Source organism: Scleropages formosus, chromosome 9, assembly GCF_900964775.1.
Source record: "Scleropages formosus chromosome 9, fSclFor1.1, whole genome shotgun sequence".
NCBI classification, from domain to species: Eukaryota; Metazoa; Chordata; class Actinopteri; order Osteoglossiformes; family Osteoglossidae; genus Scleropages; species Scleropages formosus.
Window position 1 is genome coordinate 19,623,270 of NC_041814.1, and position 20,962 is coordinate 19,644,231.

The following is a 20,962-nucleotide window of genomic DNA, read 5'->3' on the forward strand; positions in this document are numbered from 1 at the left end:
TCAGATTTTCCATTGCTGAGAAATATTAACACAGTTATTGAAATTGTGTTTACATTCCAGAAAGGAACCTTGCCAAACCTATGAGAAAAGAAAAGTGTTTTTGAAGGTTAGTCAGGAAGATCATGTAAGAAATGATCCGGTTCACATAGTCTCAGGCTTTGCAGATGGAGAGGTGTTTATTATGGAGCTCTCAAGCTGGACTAGGTGTCAAGGACAATGTGATCGCAACAGTCTGGGTGTCTGCTCCTTCTCCATCTGTTTTTCCAGGACAAGTTCCTTCTCATTGTCAAGCAGAGGCTTAAATAGGGGAGTCATGGCAACTAGCTGCTTGTTAAAGGTAAATAGTTTATCCGTTACAGTAGCATACTTACCGGCATGGTAAGCAAGTGTAGGATGTTGGTGTATGAATCCATGATGGCCCACATGTGGTAATGGCAATTGATTATGGCCTATACTGGGATATTCATGTGTTGTGTATATGTGTACACATTGTATTTTGCATATTCTATAGGCGCTCCATTTTCCCATGCGCCACAGACAGTGTGTAGATTACTCTCCCTTCTGGAAGCAGCTGCTACCTCTGCAGTTGATCTCTGTTTCTTCTGTGGCTGGAGATTATTACACAGTCTTAGATGACCTCTAGGATAATATTACCTGAGATCAGCACCGCTCATCTTCATAATCAGACCTTGGCACAAATCCACAAACTGTTCTGTAACCCAAGTAGATGTTAACACACTGTATAATACAGACACACTGAGTACATCACTGGATGGATTCAGTGGCCTTCTCTTGTGTGTATGACGAATTTCTCACAGCCAAAAGTCCGGACCGCTAAATAGTTCACGAACAACTCTTTGTAAGCACTCGCAAAATGAGCAAATATAATACAATCTGAACTTTAGCAACAAAGTGTTTGACTTCACCGCTGCTGCGGCATGTCAAAATGACACCTTCACATGTTGTTAAATTTGATGTTTATGAGGCAGCATTAAAGATTATAGTAAAAGAGATAAATAAGTGCTGAGTCTAGCACTTACATGCACCAAGGCAGGATAAAAAAATCATTCACTCCAATACTCATCATTTGGAATTAAATGTACAGGCAGTCAATACAGATCATTGTTATGTTTAATCACTGCAACTAAAACATTATACATGGTTTAGATATATACACTAACACTACTGCATAGCAAGGCACACTAAAAATGACAAGAACCACTTCTATTGGAACAGAGATTTAATTAAAATCATAAAGGTGTTTTCAGAGCTGAGAACAGATCCTCTTGTTCTTGTGGGTATGATGATCAGTACAGATGGAAAATTGGGCAGAGACATGGGCTCATTCCAGCCCTCTTCTGGAAGTACTGTACTCCATGCGCCTGAAATGCTCCTCGATTTTGAACAGTGACTCATACACGCAAGGTCTCAACACTTTCCAGGAAATGCAGCAAGCGAGTAGGTTTAATCATTTGTAGAGAATTTCATCATTTTTTTTATAACTCTGCACTCGCCAATCACAAATACCTATTTAGAGAGGAGTGGTTGATAAAAGCAACCGCAGAGTCTTACCTTCACGCTTCTCCAGCTGGGGATCAGAGGAAGAAAGGAACGGTTTCCCTGGAAAAGGAGGATTCTGCGGAAACGGACAGGAGATAAAGAAAACATTCAGGTACATGTTCACACTGCTGTATTGTACTGCAAAAACAGGTGTGATTAAATGCAACCGTAATGCAGCTTTCATGCCTTTTTACATGGTTTGCATTTTTTGTTAGAAATATTAGAACGATATGAAGGAGCAGCTATAGACATGAGTGGCTTTGTGGTAAATGTAATAAGTGCACATGGAGCTAAGAAGTCAGCTATGTCAGGAAGGTGAGCAGGACGTAATTTTAATTTAAGACTATCTCTCTGCAGTTGCAGATATGTGGTGTTACTGCTTGCTGCTCTTGGCTGCGTTGAGCATACCATCTGGCACCTCCCGAATGCGAGAATGGGCACACCACGGGGCATCCATGTTTGCTGACCTCACTCCGAAGGAGATGCTGGCCGTGCAGGACTACCTATGGTCCTGCAAGGACCTAGGGCTCTCCTCCCCTCAAAGCCTAGATCTGAAGAAAAACAGCATCCTGCTGATGGAGCTGCACCTGCCACGTAAACATGAGGCCCTTCGAGCCCTGGATCGGGGTCAAGCGAAGCCCCCACGTCAGGCCCGTGTTGTGGTGCAGTTTGGTAATCAGGCTGAGCCCAACATCACTGAGTATATTGTCGGGCCATTGCCCTTTCCCAACTCACACCAGCCAAAGTCCTTCAAGGGCAACCGGCCCATCAAGTTTGAGTCCCGGCCAATGTCCTGGGTAGAGTACAAGCACCTGCACGCCATCCTGGAGAATATCAGCGAGAAGGTACACAGGGTGTTGATGGAGAGTACAGGCTTCACCTTCACAAACTGCACTGATCGCTGCTTGACCTTCTCCGACATTGCACCTCGTGGACTGGCCTCTGGAGAGCGGAGGACATGGGTGATGCTCCAGAAGAATGTAGAAGGATACTTCCTCCACCCAGTGGGATTTGAAGTCCTCATAAATCACCGTGACCTGGACCCAAAGAAGTGGACAGTGGAGAAAGTGTGGTACAACGGGCAGTACTTTAATAGTGTGGAGGAGCTGGTGGAACGCTACGACAAAGATGAGCTTGTGAAGCTAAAGTTGCCGGAGCATGATGACCAGGACCTGTTCTCCACCTACATCCCACGTGGCCATAGCAATACGCCCACGAACATCCACGGGCCCAAACTGGTAGAGCCACAAGGGCACCGTTACCGACTGGACGGCAACTTTGTGCAATACGCTGGCTGGTCCTTTGCCTACCGAGTACGCTCCTCAGCGGGCCTGCAAGTCTTCGATCTTCGCTTCAACGGGGAAAGGATTGCATATGAGGTCAGCCTTCAGGAAGCCATTGCCTTCTACTCGGGGCACACACCTGCTGCCATGCAGACCAAGTACATTGATGCTGGCTGGGCCATGGGCACTCAGGACTATGAGCTGGCTCCAGGGATTGACTGCCCCGAGATCGCCACCTTTATCGATCTTTACCATTTCTATGACACGGACAAGCCAGTGCGCTACAGGAACGCGCTCTGTATTTTTGAGATGACCATGGCAATGCCCTTGAGGCGTCACTTCAACAGCAACTTCAATGGCAGTTACAACTTCTATGGAGGCCTAGAGAACCACGTCCTGGTCATCCGTACCACGTCCACCGTCTATAACTATGACTATATTTGGGATTTCTACTTCTACCAGAATGGGGTGATGGAGTCGAGGGTCAGTGCCACTGGTTACATCCATGCTACCTTCTTTACACCAGAGGGGATTCACTATGGCAACAAGGTCTACAACCATGTTTTGGGGAACTTACACACTCACCTTATTCACTACAAGGTGGACCTGGATATTGCTGGTAAGTTCTGTTTCTCAAACTGTTTTAATTTCTCAAAATTAGAATTACCTGGAGAATAACATACTGTTCATCTGTAGTGCATCCATCCCTACAACTATAACTATATTTGTGACAACAATACAGTAACAGCAATATGTACTTCTCTTGTGTACGAAGTGTAAAATGTCACTGATGTCACTTTCCCAAAATACTTGTTTTCTGACTGAAAAACTGCACTGTCAACTCATTTAAATACTTAAAAATGCAGCCAAAAAGGCTTTACTAAAAATTTGCATCTAATTGTCCTTAGATATGTAAATGAATTCTTGCCTTTCTTATTTAAATGGAGGGGATTGTTTGCTGTGTTTTGTGTGTAAGAAATTCGAGAGAGTATCTTGCTTTATTTCACCCCAGCTGGAGGGAGAGTCCCCTGTCCACTGTGTCAGAGCCTAGGGACTCTCCCCGAGCATCCAATGCACACATATTATACAGGTCTGAAAGCACATGCTAAGTATATGGTAACATTTCTCAGTGAATATCTTTCTGCATGAGCGCTCAGCTTGCGTTTACTTATAATTTGTTACTTACTTATCTACTCTGTTTCCTATAGGCTAAAGTAAGGTATGCACATCATATAGCAGGCACCCTACATTCCTTCAGTTTATCTCCAAACCTGTCAACAATATCCATTTTCTTGTTTTTTCAATACCAGCATCTGGTTAGTGTCTGTGTTGGGGGTGCAGTTTCAGTACATTTCTGCTTCTCACACAATGGGCTTTCTGCAACAGTTACAGAACACATCAGTTGGACTGTTAATGCACACTATCTGCTCAATGCTCTTATTTTTCTCTCACATTTGGTAATTGCTCAGTTAGTTTTATATTCATTCATTTAGCTGATGCTTTTCTCCAGAGTCACTTACAATATTAATCTGTTTATAATTATAAACCCATTTGCACAGCTGGGTAATTTTTACCGGAGCAATTTAGAATAAATACCTTGCTCTCGCTATCTTGCAAATGGTGAACAGTTGCTAGTAGCTTTATATTGTGAGTTGCTTTGGAGAAAGTTATCAGCTCAATGAAGAAGCATAAGAGCGCTTTTACATTTGCTGTCAAAAGATTATCTGGAAACAGACTGAAAAGGGGACAACAGAGGGAATTCTCTTTATCATATACAGTAATGGGGGGGGGGGGTGTGGTGGTGCGGTGGTGCAGTGGCGCAGTGGGTTGGACTGCAGTCCTGCTCTCGGGTGGGTCTGGGGTTCGAGTCCCACTTGGGGTGCCTTGTGGTGGACTGGCATCCTGCCCTGGGTGTGTCCCCTTACGCCCTGGGTTGCCGGGTAGGCTCTGGTTCCCCATGACCCTGTAAGGGGAGAGCGGTTCTGAAAGTGTGTGTGTGTGTGTAATAGGGGGGCACGGTAGTGCAGTGGGTTGGACTGGGTCCTGCTCTCCAGTGGGTCTGGGGTTCAAGTCCTGCTTGGGGTGCCTTGCGACAGGCTGGCGTCCTGTCCTGTCTTGGGTGTGTCCTCTCCAGTCTTGCGCCCTGTGTTGCTGTGTAGGCTCCGGTTCCCCATGACCCCATATGGGACAAGCGGTTCAGAAAGTGTGTGTATATATAGTAATAGAGGACTGAACTATTATAACTGCCAAAAAATACATATCCACATGAAGGGTAACACCATTTTAACATATTTTGGCTGTGGTTAAAAAATGTTTCCGAAAAGGAAGGCATCGCTCTTTCTGCTGTGGAGCACAGGGCCGTGTTTGTAAGAGGAGTGTCTGTCTGCTCAGGGCGGGAGAACAGCTTTGAGACAATGAGTCTGAAGTACGAGAACTTCACGAACCCGTGGAGCCCCGATCACACCATCCAGCAGTCACGACTGGTCCGCAGGCAACACACCAATGAGCGCAGCGCAGCCTTCCGCTTTGGGAAAAAGTTCCCCCGCTACCTACACTTCTACAACCCCAATCAGACCAACAAATGGGGTCACCAGAAGGGGTACCGCATCCAGTTCAACTCCCACGCCAACAGTGTACTGCCCCGTGGCTGGATGGAAGAGAATGGTGTCAGCTGGTCCAGGTACCCTCATCCCAAAGGCTGGAAATTTCTCACTGCAGTCTGGCTATTAATATACTATATATAGTCAACTGTCGTATTTGTTCATTATGCCTTTTGTTCAGCACTTTGTTCCACTGTGTGAGAAGAGTACTGTATAAAAATAAATTTTCTTCTTCTTCTTCTTCTTCTTCTTCTTATTATTATTATTATTATTATTATTATTATTGACCATTTTTGTAGAAAAGTCTTTTATTATGTTACTTTTATGACTGAAATTATAAACTGTGTCTCATTTAATCAAGACTTTTGTTGCCAGCTTTTAAAACAAAAGTATTGCAAAAGTGTTTGGGATCAAAATCTAGATGTAGAATAGTGGGAGCTACTTTTTAATTACATACCACATATTACACTTACAAGCTCGGGGGATGGCTGGTAGCATAGTGGTTAGAGCTCCTGCCTTTGGACTCAAGTGTTGCAGGTTTAACTCCTACCTTCAGGTGTAATACCCCTAAGCAAGGTTCTTACCTTAAATTGCTCTGGTCAAAAATTACCCCATTGCATAATTTAAGTACCTTGAAACTGTGAGTGGCTTTGGGGGAAAGTGTCAGCTGAATGAAGTAATGTAAAGTTTCTGAATGAGCAGAAAAATTGAAAAATGTTGATGATCTGCTAAGGCTTCCAGCATTCAGTGTAAATGCTGCTTTGTGCCTTCCACTGCAAACTGGTTCTTGCTGAGAGTGATGTCACTTGTCTCTTTGAATTGATATGACCTCTGTTTCATCCCATGCTTGGATGTTCTGTGCAGGTACCCTCTGGCTGTTACAAGACACAAAGACAGCGAGGCCACCAGCACCACCATCTACATCCAGAATGACCCCTGGGAACCAGTTGTCTCTTTCGAGGATTTCATACGCAACAATGAGAATATTGAGAACCAGGCAAGATTCTGAAAGAGTTCCAGCCCGGGAATCCCTCACATAGCGATCCAGCACTCTGAAAGGCAGCGTTGCTCTTTCCAGAGAGATCTTTGGATAGGTTCATGCGACTATGCACTCCTCTTACCACGTGTTAAATCGCCCCAGAACGATGTACCGTGCAAAGGCTAACTGTAAGAAGACAGTTAGTTTTAAAACTTTTAAAACAGGTCTTTCTCAACTGTAAAAAAGTATTCAAGTAGTCTATCTTATGTAATTTAATCTCACTGTCTGCTAAGGGCACGCTGTGAAAATCAACAGAATGTTGAAGATTTTTCTTGTATTTTATCACTCCTACAAACTTTCTGCAGCGTTTATCTAAAGCATTCCCTTTGAAATGAATTGATCACATTGTGAGCGCTTCGGTTGCATCCGGACACGCTGACGGCATGTTTCTCCGCAGGACCTCGTCGCCTGGGTGACGGTGGGATTCCTGCACGTCCCGCACTCAGAGGACATCCCCAACACAGCCACTCCCGGCAACGCCGTGGGCTTCTTCCTGCGGCCTTTCAACTTCTTCGACGAGGACCCGTCGCTCACGTCACGGAGCACGGTGATCGTGCGGCCAGGGAAGAATGACAAGCCGGAGGTGCAGCGCTGGACGCCGGAGATCATAGGTCACTGTGTCTCAGACAAGCCATTCTTCTACAATGGCACCTATTCCAGGATATAAGACACCCAGTTTCCCGGCCCTCTCCCTTCACCTCAGGGTGTGAAACGCACCAGCTGGGCACAAACAAGTGCTGTAGCAAACGAGACAATTCCTGCAACTGCTCAGGACACAAAGGCTTCAGTGAACATGAAACTCAGATAAAAGATACAGAAGAGTAAATAGAAAGTTTGGGCACTATGTGTTGTGAAAGTCATACTGGGTGTTTTCTCTTTTTTGTGATCTAAAATTCACTTGCAGGCAACAGTCCCACATGTTAGCGTCGCTCTTTCTCATGCATTTTATTTATGTATACTGACATGTCGATGAGTTATTTACATATTGCTCTCTGCATCAGTATTTGTATAATTAAAGTACTGCTGGCACCCTCTTTTGCACGTGTATTGCGTTTATAAGATTCACAGTTTTTGGAAGTCTGTGTTTCTAGTATATGTAAATAATATTGATGTATGTCAACATAAAAATTAATCTGTGCAGATTTAAACCATTTATCCTCCGTTATACTGTAGGTCTACAGTATATCATCCTGCAGTAATCATTATTACTGACTGCAATAAAGATGCAGAAATATAAGCTGACAGTTCATTATACCTTTATTTGAGTCTGCAGCATTATAATTGTCATATTGAAATATTTAATATTTATTGAGAGAATTCGTTAGATTTTCAGACATCGGTAATATATTATTTCTAAGAGTGGTTTTCAACTGTTGTATATTTACATCACAATTATTTTCAGGTATCGTGGTAATCACTGAAATCCACTCAAGCTTAAACTCATGAGTCCTACAGGATACAATTTACACAGCTAAATATGAGGCAGGCTTATAACAACTCAGTCTGTGTATCAAACATACAGGTAATTATTTTTTATAGTGATCCTTCTTCTTTCCTTGTTCACGTGAGCGAGACTCCTAATCCTGTCGGAGGAAGTCTCCATGGATGAGGTTTAGCCGCTACGAACATCCAGGATGCAGGATACCGGGATCAGTCACCATCCGCCTCCTGGATCCCATCAGGCCCGGCAGGAATGCGTCCATCCCGGAACAGGGCAGGAGGGCTCATACAAACAGCCCCCGACCCTCTGACCAGCACCGGTTCACAAACAATCCAGGATTCACCTGCAGGGTTTCCTGGGAAACGGCGACAGAAGATATACGGAGAAGAGACAGGATGGTGCACAAGCCTTGCAGGATGTGGAGACAGTGCAAACAGACGCTGTCGTGGATACTGTTTAGTGCCGCGAAGGTTCTCTGCCATCATGCTTTCTTGTGTTTGAATTAAACAGTGAGGTCGACGCAAATGCTTCGCCTTCCTTGTAGTGCTGAAAACTGAGGATACGAATGTGAGCAAGGACAAGACGTGGTAATTGGTCAAATCCCCTCGCAAGGAATGCTACCGTCCAGGGAGCTGCGCTCTCATTAAAACCCAGTGGTCTGGAGCACTCAAGCGCGATGCAAATTTCGGGATTTCAAGTGGAAATTAAAGGTTACGCAGTCATTCAAGAAGCCCGGATAAAGAAAGGACACATATCACAGCTTGTTTCTAGCAATGAAATCCCTCGCTGTTCGAAATGCTTAGTATTAGTATCTCTCCATTTGAAGATAAAACTATACTGAGAAATTATGAATTTGAAAGCAATACATTATCTTTAATGTATTAGTGAACGGGGGGCATGGTGGCGCAGTGGGTTGGACCGGGTCCTGCTCTCCGGTGGGTCTGGGGTTCGAGTCCCGCTTGGGTCGCCTTGCGACAGACTGGCGTCCCGTCCTGGGTGTGTCCCCTCCCCCTTCGGCCTTATGCCGAATCATCACAAGCAGCTTCGTTAAATATTGTTACTTTAAGGTACAGTATTTAAAACTAAAAGCCTTTAAAAAGATCAGTGTCGAGAATAAAGGCCCAGATTTCAAAACTCTGCTGAGAAGGTAAATATGCATTATAGATTAGTGCGGGTGAAAAACCCTAGAGCTGAACCACTGCATTACTTAGTGCCCTGTTCTGTGCGGCGATGAGGCATAATTAGCATTTAGTCTTATCCAATGCATTCTGAACTCACACACACACCATCTGAAACCACAAACCCCAAGCAGGGTCACAGCAAACCAGAGCATAACCCAGCAACACAGGGCACAAGGGGACACACCCAAGACGGGACACCAGTCCATCACAGAGCACCCCAAGCAGGACGTGAAGCCCAGACCCAGCAGAGAGCAGGACCTAGTCAAACCCGCTGCACCACCACACTCCCTGTTCCCAACTCCTTCTGACAATATGCACATTTGGTAAAGCGCAGGAGCTCTGACAATTGAATGAACATGAATATGCTAATTAGACCAAATGTGCTGAACTAAAATTAATCTGAGAATGCTAAAAAGGAATTTCAATTTAAAAAGAAAGGGAATTAAGGCAGGGGGGTGTGGTGGTGCAGCAGATTTGGCTGGGTCCTGCTCTCTGGCGGGTCTGGGGTTCGAGTCCCGCTTGGGGTGCCTTGCGATAGACTGGCATCCCGTCCCGTGTGTGTCCCCTCCCTCCCTCGGCCCTTCACCCTACATTTCCGGGTTAGGCTCTGGTTCACCGCAACCCCGCTCGGGACAAGCGGTTTCAGACAGTGTGTGTGGGTATTAAAGCAATTAAAGCAGCACGCTGCAGATGTACACGCACAGGAGAGGAGGCCTTATATGGTGAACTTTTATTGTGTTGGCCAGTTAGGGTTTTACATTACTGTTTAAATTGCACACAAAGCAGCTGTCAGATCAAATCAAGTTTTATAAACACAATCTACAAGCTAAAATATTTTCAAATTGTTTTTTTTTTTCCTCTGGAATTCTCAAGAAACACACTACTTACGAGCACAACAGGAATGCTGCAATGAGTCTTCATCTTTATTTTTCCAGTGAAGTGGCAGGACCAGACTGGCAAACAGCGCCCTGGGCTCTTTTTGGCCCAGTTATGCTCAGTAACAAATACAGCTGTGTCTTCCAAAAAAAATTAAGTAGTAATTTCCCGTAAAAAAGTTGCATTTTTAGAATAAAACAATGAACTTCTTAAATAATAGACCCGGTGGTTGGATTCAAACCTGTAACCTCAAGACCAGAGGCGGAGCCATGAGCGCTGTGCGAGTCACTGCCGCCCCCTACTGGCCGAATGAAGGAGGTCACAATCAACGTGAATTCAATGACAAGAGTCACAAAAAGAATCCGATTTATACAAATACTGTACAGTACAAGTTTCTTCCCGAAAATCAGTTTGTTCAAAGTGGGTGTCGGAAAAGCGAACAACACAAAGGATCTCGCTAAAATTACCCAAAACATCATTAATCAATCATGTTCAAAGGTGTTTTTTATATTCATTGTTGTTTCAACATTTATAACAACGACAAGAACAAACAAAAAATATTACTACTTCTACTACTTCTACTCCTACTACTACTACTACTACTACTAATAATAATAATAATAATAATAATAATAATGTAACGACCCGCGTTACTGTTTCAGGCGAGAAACCCGATAAATGTAGATAGTTGCATTATGGGGAAAAATGTGGAACGTAAGTGTGCAACCACCGGGGGCACTTCTGGGGAAAATTATGAGGTGGCTGTGTCTAGAAGGAGAGCATGGAGATGATGCTGGAAAAGCTCTCTAGAAGCACAGATCCTGGAAATCTCTCTCTCTCTCTCTCTCTCTCTCTCTCTCTCTCTCTCTCTCTCTCTCTCTCTCTCTCTCTCTCTCTCTCTCTCTCTCTCTCTCTCTCTCTCTCTCTCTCTCTCTCTCTATTATTTTTAAAATGTATGTGTTTTTTTTTTCTTTTTAAAATTTGTATAGCATTTTATTCATAGGTTTTAGTGGCCTTGTTTTATTAGGTTATTTTGTGCACTTCTAACTGTTTTATATTGATGACTGATTTATTATGTGTATGTCTGCTTTGTCTTTATTTGTCTAATTTTAGGGGGTATGGTAAAGTTTTATACTGTAATTTGGAAGTATTTTATGTATTTTGGGAGATGAATGTATGTGATACGATGACTCAGGTTAAGCTCCTATTGAGGGACAATCCTTTCATGATTATGCTGGTGTGGAGAAGATGCTGGTCAATTATATATTTTGAAGCTAGGAAGGGGGATTGTTATGGGAAAGACTGATACTGTCTTGATAATGCATTTTATGTAATGGCTTTTTAGTAAGCTTTGTTGACCAGCTATAGAAAATGTGGTTTTGGATTTGTTTGGTTGTAAATTTGTTGATGTTTGTTTTTGGTTGTGTATTCTATTAATAACTTTATTAAAGTTTAATGGAAAAACAAAAACAAGTCCTGGGAAGTTGGGGGTCCTTGGTACAACGTTATTTTCCTGGGTGCTTGTGTTTGATAAAACGTGCGAGATGAACACTGCCCTGTGTCCTTTTTCACCCCAACCAAACCCACTGCGTGCCACAACAGTTATAATAGCCTAAGGAATTTCTCCTCTTATCAAGTTTCACTAGGTCTGTTCTAGTGTGTATGAGTTTAAATGCACACAGGGAAAGTCAAAGTGGACAACAAACCAAGAGTGAATGATGGTCACACCTTGTCAACAGCTGGAGCAAGCAGTTGGAATGCAGTGTGTAAAGTGTTGGAGGAAGGAGTTAGAATGCGATGTATAAAGTATTGTGGGGCGGGACACATTTATGGACTTATTTGTACTGCACGGTGTTTTTACTGCGGTAATTCAGGGACAATACTCTCCACAAGTTTATGTCACCAGGAGGAGATTTGCGGGAAAAACTCGGTCCGAAGCCCCGCGCCGCAGCACCTGCTCATCACAAGCACCTCTCGTTCCTTTGGGCTTTTCCATTTTCACCAGTATCTTCTTGAGCATTTTCTCAACACGCTTATTATAGAGCTCGTGTCCATAATCAAATGAGAAACACAAATAAGGCGCCAGTCTGTGTGAAGTCACTCTGGGGACACGGGCCACACACAGCAGGGCGAGCAGTGAGATGTCCCTAAGTCCAGAGAAGTGAGCAGTGTCTCTTTAGCGACTGTCCATATAACAGACTGAAGGTGAATTTAGCAGGAAAATAGTTAATAAATTGTGAACCGATACAGGGAATGTCTCTATGACTGTCGGTCACATTCAAGAACGCAAAACGACCACAGTTTCAAAACCACTAATTATCTCCCTTCTTCTAACTATTGCATTTGTTGGTTTGAGGTTTTTGAACGAATCCATGGTGATAACTGTACAATCTTTGCAATAATTATAGGAGCACTAAAAAGACACTCGAACAAAAGGAGTCTCTTTATTACCTCCGGGAAACAGTTTGCTAAGCTGCAAGATTTTACTGGATTTCATTTGTATATTTTCTTATAAAACTCAAGACAGTAGAATTCTGGAAATACATCTTTGAAAAGCAACACAAGTCATTGGACCACCTTTGTCAATATTAGTGACCCTGTCCCTCCTCGAATGTACTCTTTCCTGGAAACAACAATAATAAAGTCTCCCTTACAGACGTTTGCACTCAGGGTCATACAAGGTCAGACTGGAAAGGGAATATTTCTCATATCCTCCTGAGAAGCATGGGTACAGTAAAAAAAAACATATCTGCTTTAACAGGGCTGTACTGGAATGCTCTTGTTTATATACAGTACATATATAAAATATAGAAATTAAATGTCTTGAAGGTACTGTGCTGAAAAGCCATGTATTTGTGAACCATAATAGACAAGCTCTCAACATGGTAAAGTGAAAGTGATTTAATCTAAGTGTTTCTAAGAGCTGTGTTTTGTGCTATAAGCTCTCTTTTCATTACTCAAATACACCATAACTACAAACATGAGCTAATGTTTGGTTTAGGATCAAAGGATATGCAATCTTGGGTAAAAAAAAAAAAAAAAAATTTAAAAAAAGCTGTGATTTGTTTTTTTAGTGTGCCTGCAATGAAGTCAATTCATAGCATCCACATTTCCTTTTTGAAACTATTTCAGGTTTTTTGGTTGTGGTCTGATGTTTTAATGTGTAATAGAATTAAAGGTATACAACAAAATCTTTTGGTGATTTTTATTTTACATTTTAAACAGACTTTTTTGAATAACAAAGTGTTTTCAATAACAGTCTGCACAGTGGCACAGCAGGTTTGGCCTGTGCCTGTTATATTGTGGGTCTGGGGTTCAAGCCCTGCTTGGGGTGCTTTGTGATGGACTGGTGTCCTGTCCTGGGTGTGTCCCAGCTGTATGCCTTGTATTGCTGGGTTAGGCTCTGGTTTGTCATGACCCCCCCTGCTTGGGATAAGTGGATGTGAAGTCATAGGTCTGTTCAATGCAGTAAGTAAAAATAGTGCAAAGGTCATCTGCACTGTGAATAAGGAGACATGGTATATTTAGAGTAGCTATATAGATTACAGAGCCCATTCCATAGGATGCACATGTTGTTACTATTATTATTTGATCACTTAGCTGCTAGTTTTTCTCTTTTCAAAGTAACATTGAATTTATTAAATTGGGTATTTTACTGGAGTAATTCTGCTTAACGACTTTGTCCAAATATTTCTAACTATATTACTGTGGTAGCACATTCCTGGTGCAAAAGGAGTGGTCCACTGGGAGAGCAATGGGGAATTCTTACAGGTCTGAACCATTGCTAAACATGTGACATATGTGACGTGCTGGGTAACGCTTGGTGACAATGCATGAAGAGAGGAGAGAGTTTGGCACGACTTTCTCAGGATCAGCTGGTCAGTGATGGAATGCAAACTATCTCAGCCCTATGCATCCATGTCTCAAAATAACCCACAACAGCTGAGACAAAGCCAGAAAGACAGGAGTCATTAACCTTTGTTGGCCAGGCCAGTCTGGTTGACCTAGACCACCCCTCAAAACTTCAGGAAGCATTTACTCAAGGGAAATTTTATCTAACTGATTCATGCAACTGATCATCTTAGAGAACATGGCTGGTTGGTATAATATCTAATTTAATAAAATCAGCAGTCTCTGGTGCATAGTACTACTGCATATTACATGTTTAGGGGGCATGGTGGCGCAGCGGGTTCGGCCAGTGCCGACTGCGGGGCGGGTCTGGGGCTAGAGCTCTGCTTGGGGTGCCTTGCAACGGACTGTTGTCCCATCCTGGGTGTGTCCCCTCCCACCTCAGTCCTGTACCTGTGCTGCCGGGTTAGGCTCCAGCTCACCGCGACCCCGCTTGGGACAAGCACTTGTTGACAATGGATGTATATTACAGGCTTAAAACTTTGCACTTGGAGTTAGGTCTTGAACCATACTGCATAACTTCACAAACTTAAATATTGTTTTCTCAACCTTTTCTCAATGACCGTTAAATAAAATCAGCTAATTAAATCTGCCTGTCATCAGTATAATAAGCCATATAAAATTTGCATATGATTTCTCAAAACAGGCATCAGAAACCAAACTCACTCACTGAGGTTACAGCTTAGGCCTGTTTTGGCAGTTCTAAAAAAACACAGTTAGAGAATCATTCACAAAGACTTTAAAAGAAGTAAAATGACTGTTAGATTTTTGCTTTGCAGGTTTCACTTAGAGGGTGGGCTTATACCTTCTGGTTTGATATAGACCATATTTTGTTTTTGTCTTCAAGGACTGGACTACATATTTTTCTATTTCAGCCTTTTCACTTTGCATCATTTGAAATGCTTCAAAAAGATGACAAACGAGTCATGTAAAGCAAGGCAGCAGGGGGAAAGACGAGAGAACGACATTAAAATCACGATTTCTAAGAGGTGTACTTCAAACTGTTTCCTTAAAGACTATACATTTGTGCTTGTAATATGTTCTCTGAAATCCTAACTACTTTATTTCTGAATAGTTTCATAATATTTGTCTTAAATACGTATTATATATATAGTATACTGTGCGTCGAAGAAAAGAGCACACAAGTAGTAATGGAGTAATTGTACAAAATAAATAAACACCATATGGAGAATAATATATTACATAATAATTACAAGTAAAATGTAGCAACATAATAACGAGTAGACAATAAATAATGTAACGACCCGCGTCACTGAGAGTTTGGGCGGGAAACGGGTCTATTGTAAATTGTTGCATTGTGGGAAAATTGGAAGTAAGTGTTCAACCGTTGGGGGACATAAGGAATATAATGCGGTGGCTGTGTTTGCTAGTAGGAAGGGGGAAAAGTCTTAAGAGTGTTAAGCATGGAGGGAAGATTTGTTTGCGTTGTAGGTCTAGGAGGAACTCGGATCGAGAGCGTTATTTCTTTGTGTGCTGGTGTTTCGATACACGTTCGTCATGTGTTCGTTCAACACTCCCTGCACGTCCTTTTTCGCCCCATCCGAACCTGCGGCGAACCAGGGCCTACCCCGGTAACCCCGTTGCAGAACACCCGGTGAAGCAGGACTCGAACCTCAGACCCACCAGAGAGCGCCACCGCGTAAAAACATACATCAGCGCAAAAAGTATTATCCGCCCACAGTGCTCGAGGAAATACGTGCATTTCATATTGTGCGCAAATCAGCAACTAATTATCAAATCTTAGCCGTCGATTTCCCAAACACCAAACCACAACCTTAAAATACGATACAAACGACAACGTTACTTTCCCAAATAGCTGTCGATTACTTGATACACAGAGTATCGTCTTTACAGGGAAAACTAAAACACCCTCTCTATTCGTTAAAGTCTGATATTTGGGAAACAATCTGTATTTGTATTGTTGTTCTCCTGACAAGCGTTCCTTCTTAAAACTCATCCACGCTTTCGAAATAGCTAAATTTGCTGTGACAAAGAACACTTAATCGATTAATAAGCGTACGACCGCCATGTAATTTACCGATCCACATGACCAACACACGGGGTTCTCCAGACCTTTATTAACACTCATTCGCATTTAGCGCTAATTAGCACCGCCCACTCGACTGCTCGGCCAGTAGGAGGGCCCGCCCGAAGGGCACGCCTCCTCCGTGTCCAATCCCGGGGGGGCGAGCGCATGTGCGCGAGAGGCGCTCTCGCGGTGTCCTGCGCTCGGTGTGGCCGCTCTCGGCTGAGTTTGAATCACACCGTAAAGCCGTCTGATCCCCGCGCTCAGCAGGGAGGAAGGACGATCGAGCGTCGTCGTGATGGGAGACAGATTTGTGGTCGTGCCCGTGGGGAAGGGCAGCGAGGCGGCCGATCCCGAGGTCAGCGATGAGGATAGTCCTGGGGTCGCGGTGCCCGCTGCTGGGGATATTATTACTGAGCCCCCCCAGCGCACCCAGGAGGAGCCGCTGTTCTCGCACCACGAGCCCCAAGAAGACACTGCGGACGCCGTGCCAATTCTGCAGTATAGCAGGGAGCCTAACCGCTATGGTAAGAGGAGCTAGAGTCCAGAGAGCTTCAAGGAAGAGAAATAACTGCAAGACGCTCGATTTCAGATTTCCGCTTCGACTATTTCTCATTAATTAGTCCGCAATGATTCATTGATTTCATATCGCTCGTCGTGTCACTGTCAGGTCTTGATCATGTGCTCCTTCACTTACTTACTCACTGTCACTGTCCGATGTAGCTGCCTGAGCAACTGTGTTTCTCAGACTCAAGGTTTTATATTTGCCTGTCGCCTGCGTAATAATTGTATAACTGATTTTGCGTTTTTGTTCAGTCTACATTCAAATCAGAGTTGAACGATTTAACTGGGCGATATGAAATTTAAAGCGCGGACAAGTTCCCTCATCCCGATGAGTAACCATTCATTCGCCGTGTAACCGGTCGCCGGTAGCCATGGCGACCTACATACGCCGAGCTCGTGCAGGGCGTTGCGACTGTCGGTGTCCGAAGCGTCGCAGTGTCCTCTGACGGTGGAAATTAGCTCAGTTTACCTCGAATTACTCCGAGTTATTGAATTAGCCTCTGATCACCACTCCTGTAGTTGACCTTTCTGTGCAATTTGCACCTTTTTTTTTTTTTTTTTTTTTTTTTTTTTTTTACATTATTAGTAGTGTGATGTCTATGTAGTGCTGTACAGTAACGGTTCCTTAGTTCATGACTGCGGTGCTGCATCGACCCTCACAATGCAAACTGTGGTGATCCTTGTTGTGTGAGCAGGGCAGGCAGCCCCTGGTTCTAGTTGTTGTCTTGGGGTTTGAAGGTACGGGTTCGAATCCCAGGGGGTGTGGTGGCATGGCATGTTTTGCCAGTGCCCGCTCTGTGGTGGGTCTGGGGTTCGAGCCCTGCTTGGGGTGCCCTGCAGAGGACTGGCATCCCCTCTCCCTCCAGCCTTGCGCCCTGTGTTGCTGGGTTAGGCTCCAACTTGCCGTGACCCCGCTCGGGACAAGCAGTTATGGATGTTGGTTTGTTGGGTTCCAATCCCACTCCTCTTGAGGAGATGACAAACCGCAGAAGGTGCTTAGAGTAAGGAGTAAGATTACCTTGCTGTATAAAGGGTACATCTTTGTAAACTGATCACCGATGAGTAAAGTCAGAATTTAGCCCTTGGATAAAGTCAACAGACTAATAATGAATAGTAACAATAAACATGTGCAACTTGCAGAGGAAAGTAACTAATTGGTTGTTAGAATCCTGAGAAGTTAATGGTGTATTGTAAATAGTTTCCCCAAGGGAAGGTGAGGAAAGGCTGAAAAACCACAGAACAGAAATATGCTCCCAATATCTGTAATTTTCTGCAGTCTTCAATAAGTACCTGAAATCACTTTTAATTTAACTTTCTCATGCATGTCATAATGACACTGGAAGTCCAACTCCAAGGAGTTTGTTTCCATTGGTGTTTCGATTGTGAAATATTGTTTTATGACTCCTTTGTGAGGACCTGATTGTTTTTCCATAAAGAAAAATCATCTTCTCTGGCTTTGAAATTAGGCAGTACTGCACAATCAAGCATCATAATCTTCTGCTGTTTCTTGTTTTATGATATTTGGATTTTAGAGTTAAAATACACACCAAAAACATTTTACCAGTGTATAAGAGTAGTCTTTTCGAAATGTGCAAATCCAATCTTCTTCTCAAAGGCGCAATCTAAAGAGTGGAAAGGTGTAAAAGTTGCCAGCATTTCAATAACTGATTGTCAAGTCTATTGTAAAACAAACTAGAATCTGAGCTCTTGTTTAGAATTTCAGTTTCTCTCGGAGGAGAGTTTTGTAAGAGATCTTCACCGAAACGCACATTTTTCTTCCACTTTTGCTTTTCCGTTTTGAGCCGTGATCCAGTGCATCATGGGAGTGGAGTATGCCCTTCCGTGATGATTTATTCTCATCTTCTGAGGCCGGTTGCCTTCAAGGCAGTCCATCATGTGCTAATGTTCTCCTAAGACTGTTCTGTAGTTGCGCATGACTGCCTTCCTTTGATGGGGCACAGAGTAATTTTCTGGTCTTCCCATGTGAGAGAACTAGGTTTTATGTTTTTGACTCCTGCTGTAAATCACCTGTGCAGTCTTTTGTGTGACCGTACCATGCTAAATGTGATCGATTGATAAATTGATCGTGATGCGTTCGCAATGCTTGGCAGAAGCGTACGGGTTGTGACACCTAGGATATGTCCCACTATCTGTCTGGATTGTGATATGAGTTGCTGGGGGGAGCAGTCTGTCTCTATTCAGGCTTCTCAAGTATGATCTCAGAACCCTGGTTTCTGTACCTTTTCCTTTAATTGTACCATGCTTACAGTTGAAGGAACAGTTGCTATCTGTTGTAGCAGATAGTACACTTTGGCTTAATTCTATAATATTGGTGAAAAGGATTTTACCTAATTCCTCGGTTTCAGCAAACTTGTGATAAGGCACTGAATCTGCAGGTATTTTATTCATAATTACATGGTTCATAAAATGCTTACATTCATTTAGCTGATGTTTTTATCCAAAGCAACTTATAATGTTACAGTAATAACAAGCTTACAATTATTTACCCATTTGTAGAGAAGGGTAATCTTACTGGAGCAATTTAGGGTAAATACCTTGTTCAAGGGTACTATAGCCAGAGGTGGGGCTCAAACACACAACCTTTGGATCCAGAGGCAGCTGCACTAACCACTATGCTACCAGCTGCTACCTGCTTAAATACTAGTAATTTTCCATCTGTCCTTTCTACCCTTTGGGAGGCCTACTTTACAAATTCATTGTAATGGGAATTGATCAGTGTGAGCTTTGGTCTCTAGGTGCTGTGACTAAAATCTCTAAAAACATGCAGAGATTTTTTATTTTTTTTTTTTTTTTTTTTTTTATTATTAAAGACTAATGAAGAAGGCTGATAAAGAGGAACTGAATGGGAATGCGTTGCGTGCGCCTGCAGTAATTACATCTCATTCTTACAGTAACTAAATCTGAGGACAGCAGATCGGTGCTCCTTGAATGAAGTCCAGATGAGCATGTGGCAGGAGCCTCAGCTGACCATGTCCCCCGCAGGGAAATCCGTTAAATTAATCTTCTGTACACTGACAGCAGGGCTCTTTGTGTTTTTGTTCGAACTCCCATTTAGTGTTGCTTTTTCGGAACGCCAGATGAAGCCTTTTGCTGACGCAGGTTCGGAGTGAAGTTGCTGAGCACGGACACATTAAATGTAGGTTTTATATTGGCTGCTTGGTGGGGGTTGCTTTATCTCAGGGTTTCCATGAGGCTTCACGTGTTTCGTTTTCTAATTTTTTTTTCTACATGTAACAGAAATCACTGTTTGGTTCCTGTCGTATCTTCTGCGAGGTGTCCTCTGTTCTGGCACTGAGGTCACTGTGGTTCTGTAACGCTGCCAGGCTTTGATCCCAGCCTTGGATCTCAGTTTCTGTGTTGGTGAAGGGTGTTGTGCCACCCGATGTGCCCCTGCAGCCAAATCCCCCCCCCCAACAGATATACAAGAATTTCAGATGCTTACTGCTTATGCTCTCGCTTGGCGTGCCTGGATTTCAGTCTTTCATCACCCCAAGAGCTGTACGGTCTACATGCAAGCAGTTTGCTCAGTGTATTGGAGCAGCTTTTATGTGTGGGTTTTTTTTTTTTCCCCCCCCCCCTTTAATTTCACTGGAGACGTCACATGCAACATTAAGCACATCCAGCATCTAAAGCTGCCTGCATTCGAAGCAGATGAGGCTTTTAATGTGGGTGCTCTTAATCTGCTCTAGGTTGTCTTCATCAGTCAAAATGCACCACCTGTTTTGAATAAAGCTTAACACCATCTGCTGGGGGCAAAGCAACAGTGAGAGAACCAATGGACCTTCTCGCTTTATCTCCTAAGATTTGCATTCAGAAGTAGTGTCTTTTGGAGGGCTCCCGATGAACATCTTGCCTGGATACATTGGAGATGTTTGACCCTGTGAGGTGCTAAACTCTGCAGACAGAATCCCACAGCAGCCGTTTGTCATTGAGGTCCAAGGCCAAGGGGGGCCCTGAGTCCTGGCTTCAGAAGCCCCTTCCCAACCTCATCAAATTTATATAAAAAAAAAAAAAGAGAATTCATCACGGTGTGTTACCGAGGGCTAACGGGGTATGTGAGCAAGGCCCTGCTGTGGGTATCGTGTACGCCCCTGGGTCTTTATCTGGAGCGACACTTGGGGCAACTGGTTTCCCCTTATCTCTCCATGCAGCCTCCGAGTTTTGTTTCAAGTGGCACGGCCCTATGCTCTTTGGCAGAAATGTGCATTGGTGGTTCTTGCGTATATCAGCAAGTATGTGTTTTGTGAATCTGTTCTTCTGCAGCCAGTACAATATTATGAACGGTTTAATTTTTTCCCTTAAATGTAGCATCTCTGTCAGTCCTCCCCGCCCCATGACAGTGACTAGACCTTCTGCTGGCCCTTAGACTTTTTACTCACTGCTCACCGTATCTCCCTGTGCTTGACCCAACCCAAGAGGGCTTCCGCCTCTAACGCTGTAG

The 20,962-nt window shown here is 43.6% G+C and overlaps 1 protein-coding gene across 1 annotated transcript; it reads left to right on the forward strand.

Annotated features, from left to right (window-relative positions):
* The first annotated feature begins 1,300 nt into the window (after nt 1-1,300).
* aoc1 (amine oxidase copper containing 1) lies at nt 1,301-7,508 on the forward strand. Its single transcript, XM_018754006.2, has 5 exons — nt 1,301-1,672; nt 1,918-3,462; nt 5,235-5,523; nt 6,308-6,440; nt 6,880-7,508. Exons 2-5 carry the CDS (start codon nt 1,926-1,928, stop codon nt 7,147-7,149), a joined length of 2,229 nt encoding a protein of 742 aa, XP_018609522.2. The 5' UTR covers nt 1,301-1,672; nt 1,918-1,925; the 3' UTR covers nt 7,150-7,508.
* Nucleotides 7,509-20,962: the final 13,454 nt, after the last annotated feature.

Excerpts from the sequence above, each read along its gene's own strand:
- aoc1 (XM_018754006.2), top strand. The coding sequence starts at position 1,926 with ATGTGGTGTTACTGCTTGCTGCTCTTGGCTGCGTTGAGCATACCATCT. Across the intron at positions 5,524-6,307 it reads AATGGTGTCAGCTGGTCCAG|GTACCCTCTGGCTGTTACAA; the intron begins GTACCCTCATCC and ends TGTTCTGTGCAG. Across the intron at positions 6,441-6,879 it reads ATGAGAATATTGAGAACCAG|GACCTCGTCGCCTGGGTGAC; the intron begins GCAAGATTCTGA and ends GTTTCTCCGCAG.